Raw genomic sequence first — 6000 nt, forward strand, 5'->3', positions numbered from 1 at the left:
TTATCCGAAAAAAAATATTTTTTTAAAAAAAAAAATTGGTTTGTTGCACAGAGATAAAAAATATATTTGTTTATAATTTATTACTTAAGAAACTTAAAAAAATTATAATTTAAAAAGATATTTAAAAAAAAACAAAAACAAAAAGAAAAGAATTTCGATCTGTTGCTTGCATAGCAACCCAAAAAAAACTTTTGTTTGAGTTTATGTATTGATTGTTAATATTAGACATTAGTTGCAAATCATTATATTTGGACATAGTATGACAAGAGGTTGGTGTAACATGTGAGATTGAAGGTAAATAATGAATACAAAAATGTGATAAGTTATAATACAAGCATGGATAGCTCTCACCATTGGGATTGGACAATTCATTAGTGCAGTCCAAATGCAATTCCGCCAATCATTTGTCTATATTCATTTATTTTCACATCTTCATTTGATCACTCTAAAATTTCTTACATTAGAAATTGGTCAGGTGGCGTTACGCCACGTACGAGTAGTAGTATATATATATAGCATTATGAAATTTTTTATAAACAGAAAATGGGCGTGCTTTGTGAAATGATATAAAAATAATAAATAGGTATATTAACTTTTTTTTTTAATTTTTATGAGAAAGTGTTTGAGTTTATTTTATTTTAATTTATATTTATATTAATATTATCTATTTTGTAAAATTATTAATAAAAATATATTATAATTTTATATAAAAACAATATTTATATATTATTTAAACAAAAATTTAAATCAAAATATTATTTTAAATTATTTTTGATAAATCACGTACTATTGTATATTTTTAAAAAATAATTGTTGTTTATATATGATTCTATGAACTAAATCTTTTTGGTTAATTGATATTTGTAAAATTTAAGTAATTTGGTTTTATTTAATATTTTATCATAATCAAATTCTATATTGATTTAGCAATTACACATCACTACTCGAATATTTGAGTCGGTAATTATATATTTGTTTGAAAAAGTAATAAATTGATTGATTGATTGAGTAGAAGAATTTATTCTAGGTGTGTTTGTTTGGAAGTTTGGGTTTGAGTTGGGACTTGAATAGTAAAAATTTTGAATTTGAATAGTTGTATAATGTGATATAAATAGGTGTTTGATGTGATTTTTAAATGTAAAATTGATTTTTAGTATAATATAAAAAATAGAAAAATAAGTATTTAATTTGATATTTTTGGGGAAAATAAAATCAATAGTGTATATTAAATCCAATACCCAAACAAACACATCCTATATGTCCTATTAGTTTATAAATTCAATTAGGGAGTGGTTAATCTATTATGTCATTCAGTCCACTTTGATAAGTAATTTCTTCTAACCAAGTTTTGATATCAATTGTTAGAACCAAGTAAATTTACATTAACATTATATTGTCTATTTTTTAACTTCCTTGAAAATTTACTTTTTAACTTAAAAAAAAAAATAAAAAATTGAAATGTTATGCAAGTTGAACTCTAACCTGCAACATTTGATTTTAGAAAATTTTTATTGAAAAATCTGAGATTATCAATTTTTTGAAAGCCTAAATAAAAATAGTTAATATTTAATTTTAATTTAATCTGAGAATACAACAAAATACCATATATATTTCTAAGAAAATAGCTATAAAAAAATAAATAAAGTCAAAATGTCCATTGATGTAGAAAACAAGTTTCATTTTTCAACCAAACAATGGATGGGCCTACGATCCGGCCCGCGGGCCTTCAACTCCACAAGAAATCCCAAGCCACGTTCAAGAAGAGTGGTAGTAGTTGTAGGTGGGAGTTCGATAGGCAACAGTTTCCTAGTTTTAAAGTTTCTTGCACCGTAAATATATTCCCGTGAAAGAAGATTATATACGATGTGTTGGGCATTTTGTGTAGCCTTGAATGCTTTCCACTTCTTCCGCAGTTGCTGAAAGTGCCAAATGATTGTCGGGCAGTTGTTTGGGCTCGATCATCACTTTCCGCGGCGATTGCTTTAGTTCTAGATTCGGCAATTGATTTTGAGTTTTGTGTTCGATCCCGATTGATTCCAAGGTATGGAATTTTGTGGATTTGTTTGTTACTTGGATTGGATTGTAGATGAGGTTTTTGATTAAGTTCATCCGTTCCGAATTTTTGTGGTTTCATATCCGTTATTTGATAGATTAATGTTAAATCGTTTTAAATCCTCGTTGATTGTTATATATTTTGCTGTTTGCAGTTGCTAGGTTTACTTTGATTGCTGTTTTGGAGCTTTGGAAGATAATTGCCAATTTTCTGTAGTTTCATTGCTAATTGACGTTGTCTGTGTATAGAACTGCACAGAGTTTATTTTAGAAAGCAAAATTGTCACATTAAGGGATGATTTTGTTGTGAATTCATTGTTCATAAGGTTTTCGATTATCGGTGTTAGGAGCTGCCTGGGAATTGGCTTCCCCTGTGAGTTTTGGAAGATGCAGAAATGTATTTGTAGTGAATAGACAGTGTGTAATTCTGTATAGAGAGCGATGCCGACATCTTCGACTAAAGATTCGACACAAATTGTTTATCCAAAGACAGTGTTGTCTATTGTCCCTGTGGTCGGAGGACTTGCTTTGTTCTTGATTTTTGTATCTACGCTACTGGTTCGTGGGTATTTTTATGGTGTTGATAGCATCGGAAATGTTGAATTAAAGCCTGCCGTTAGCCAGCCAATTCATGAGCCCAATGACACTGTTAGTACATTTGTAGGAGGGTCGTTGAATTCAACGGGTTTGGGGGGTAATGTGAGTGATTTCTATTCTCAGCATGTCGATAGATCTGTGGCATCTGGTGAAGCTGAGGACATGGCATCAATTGAAGATGGAGGGATAACAAATTCAACAGTTTCGGGGGTTAATGTAAGTAATGTAAATTCTCAGCACGGCAACGGATCTTCTGTATCTGGCGGAGCATTGGGAGAAGAAACTTCGACAACAGAAGCTCGAGCTGGTGTAGTAGATTCAGGTATTGACATTTTTCGACTGGGAACATTTAGCCTTCTCATGATTTTAGCACTTTTGTCTATTTTCCAACTTTTGTGTTCCTTATTAGTTTTGTGCTTGTTAGTCGAGGTGTATACGTTCTTGGTATAACTGAGATGTTTAAATTAGTTGAATGGTAACTTGACTGAAAATTGCTCAAGAATAGTGTAATGTTTCTGCTTTGACTATTTATTGGTAGTTGTCAAAAAATTTTAGGCAAAACTGCTTAGAATCCACCCGAAGTTTGGAAAGTTTTGCCGTACTCTTTCATGATTTAGAAACTGTTTGAGTTTTCCTAGTGTTTTTTTTTTTTAAAATGAACTGCACAGAATTTCCTTGAATTTGTATTAGCACCCCTCGTGTTTTCGAATATAGAGAGATTTTGAGCAATATTTTCAAAGACACAAGGGAATTGCGTGCAAGTTTTTAAATCACAAAGGAGAATTTGTATTGCATCAAGAAACTCGATGCATAAATTCATTCGTATAGCTTTCCAAATATGTCGTTCTTCATTTCCTCACGACGGGTTCTAATTGTTCCGTACCTGCCTCTAGGTTCATGAATAAGTTTAGTTCGAGAGAATCCGTATTTTTATAAGACCGTGTAGATCGCTCCATGTTGAAAATCTTATCTTGATTATATTTCAGGTTGCAATTTGTATCATGGAAATTGGGTTTATGACCCGACCGGACCTTTATACTCGAACAATTCCTGTCCCGTGCTCACGCAGATGCAGAATTGTCAGGGGAATGGAAGACCTGACAAAAATTACGAAAATTGGAGATGGAAGCCTTCACAATGTGAGCTCCCTAGGTTCGACCCGAAGAAATTCCTTGAGTTAATGAGAGGAAAAACGCTGGCTTTCATTGGCGATTCAGTTGCCAGGAATCAAATGGAGTCGATGCTGTGCATCTTATGGCAGGTTCGGAGAAATCCCTCGTCTAATACGATTCCATACGTATAATATATATATATAAGAGAATCGAATGCGGTTGTTTTCATCTACAGGTTGAAGTTCCAAAAAATCGAGGCAACAAAAAAATGCACCGCTACTATTTCAGGTCGACGTCTACAATGATTGTTCGAATGTGGTCATCTTGGTTGGTTCATCAAACTTCCGAACCGTTCGACTACGCACCTGCCGGCGTCGTAAAGATCCACCTAGACATACCCGACGAGACCTTTATGAAACACACCACGAGCTTCGACGTGCTCGTCCTCTCCTCCGGCCACTGGTTTGCGAAGCAGTCGGTTTACATACTCAACAACGAGATCGTCGGAGGACAGCTATGGTGGCCGGACAAATCGAGAAAAAGAAAGATAGACAACATCGAAGCTTTCCGGATATCTGTGGAGACGACTCTCGCCGCCCTTGGAACCCATCCGAATTACACGGGTCTCACCATTGTCCGCAGCTATTCGCCCGATCATTACGAGGGCGGAAACTGGAACACGGGAGGATCGTGCACCGGGAAGGTGAGGCCAGCCGTAGAAGAAGAGCTTGTCGAAAGTGGATTCACTAATGTAATGCACGAGAAACAGTTGACGGAATTTGACGTTGCGACGAAGAAGAAAACCAACAAGTCGAAAATGATATTCATGGATATCACGAAAGCGTTCTCGTACCGCCACGACGGGCATCCGGGTCCGTACCGCAGCCCCGATCCTAAGAAGAAAACTACGCGAGGCCCCGACGGGAAGCCCCCGCCCCAGGATTGCCTCCACTGGTGCATGCCCGGACCCGTCGATACCTGGAACGAAATGGTATTCGAAACTATACGTCGGGAGTTAAATGACCGGGAAAACAACATATCTTGAGAGAGCTTTTTTTTGGTCGTTTACGACGCTTTTTTGTTGTCTTTGTTGCTCGAGCCAAAGCTATCGTCGATACAATCGCGAGGTGGATGACATGAGCCCGGAAAAGGAATTGCGATTATCGCCGTATCTTCCCCATTGTTCTTGTTGCGGTTGCAATAGCTACGGTGGATGGAATTTGTCGAAGCGATGCTCGACCCTTCGACTCGTTTTCAAGGCTATTTGACGTGCGACGTCGCATTTTCAACTGGTGCTACGATAGCCTTGCATGAATAGTAAAAACTGATGATCTCAATACTAAAAAACCATACTGAGGTTAGGTATTCATACGAATGGCAATCGGTGAAGTCCGTCTCTAAGGTCTCCCTCCGATGATTTTGTCGACGTTAGGGGGCGAAACGACGGCCGGTTGCGGCCATCCGTACTGTATTATTTATTTCAGTATTTTTTAAGGAAAATAATATTGGTCTTTTTATTTAAAGTATTATATTAAAATTTAAATTTTTATTTAAAATATTACATGTACGCTGATATATAATATATTAAATTTTATTTTTATTTTTATTAATTTCGATATAAAAATCCAATTCCAAGACAAATAAACAAATATGAGGACATAGTCAAGCACCGTACGATTTTAAGTTTATGCTGAAGCCTGATTCTAAATTTTAATATGGGCCCAATGTAAGCCCATTAATTTGTTATCATCCCGGGTCCATCCTAACCACTTAATAGGAAAAAAAAAGTTTTAAATAAATTTTTTTTTTTTTAAAAAAAAATCATCAATTTTAATTCAAATATAAAAATAAAAATCATCTTTTTTAATTTCAGTATAAATAATTTTAATCAAATTTTATTTTAAAAACTAACGAAGCTAATGTTACTATAGTAGGATCAATGTAGCATCTGGTACGGACGATCATTAGTTAGCACCAGTTTGACCTAACACATACAACTGTGTTCGAAATGTAATCGGCCGTATACCTTAGGTCCACCTGCCACACATGGTTCGTCTAGTATGACTTTTCCGTCGAACCTGGTTTGCAAGGTATTAGGTTCGGACGAGAATTTACCCGGTGCGCACACTTTCTCATGTTATCAAAAAAAAAAAAAAAAAAAAAGAATAGTCATATAATTCTGATGACTTTTTATTATTATTGAAATTAAAATTGATGATTTTGGTTCAATGAGACCGTT

The 6000-nt window shown here is 34.8% G+C and overlaps 1 protein-coding gene across 2 annotated transcripts; it reads left to right on the forward strand.

The window, feature by feature from the left end:
- The first annotated feature begins 1749 nt into the window (after positions 1 to 1749).
- LOC127244714 (protein YLS7-like) lies at positions 1750 to 5288 on the forward strand. Of its 2 annotated transcripts, none has more exons than XM_051265196.1 (4): positions 1750 to 2041; positions 2400 to 2971; positions 3636 to 3910; positions 3997 to 5288. In XM_051265196.1, the coding sequence occupies exons 2-4, from the start codon at positions 2494 to 2496 to the stop codon at positions 4804 to 4806; spliced, it is 1563 nt and encodes a 520-aa protein (XP_051121153.1). In that variant the 5' UTR covers positions 1750 to 2041; positions 2400 to 2493; the 3' UTR covers positions 4807 to 5288. The 2 variants fall into 2 exon arrangements, with proteins under 2 accessions (XP_051121153.1, XP_051121152.1); XM_051265195.1 differs by having other exon boundaries at positions 1751 to 2041; positions 2208 to 2971.
- The last annotated feature ends 712 nt before the right edge of the window (positions 5289 to 6000 follow it).

Source organism: Andrographis paniculata, unplaced genomic scaffold (assembly GCF_009805555.1).
Source record: "Andrographis paniculata isolate CXL003 unplaced genomic scaffold, ASM980555v1 Contig21END, whole genome shotgun sequence".
In the NCBI taxonomy this organism is placed as follows: domain Eukaryota; kingdom Viridiplantae; phylum Streptophyta; class Magnoliopsida; order Lamiales; family Acanthaceae; genus Andrographis; species Andrographis paniculata.

Coding starts and splice junctions, on each gene's coding strand:
- LOC127244714 (XM_051265196.1), top strand. CDS start 2,494: ATGCCGACATCTTCGACTAAAGATTCGACACAAATTGTTTATCCAAAG. Junction 2,972..3,635: donor AGCTGGTGTAGTAGATTCAG/GTATTGACATTT, acceptor ATTATATTTCAG/GTTGCAATTTGTATCATGGA. Junction 3,911..3,996: donor TGCTGTGCATCTTATGGCAG/GTTCGGAGAAAT, acceptor TTTCATCTACAG/GTTGAAGTTCCAAAAAATCG.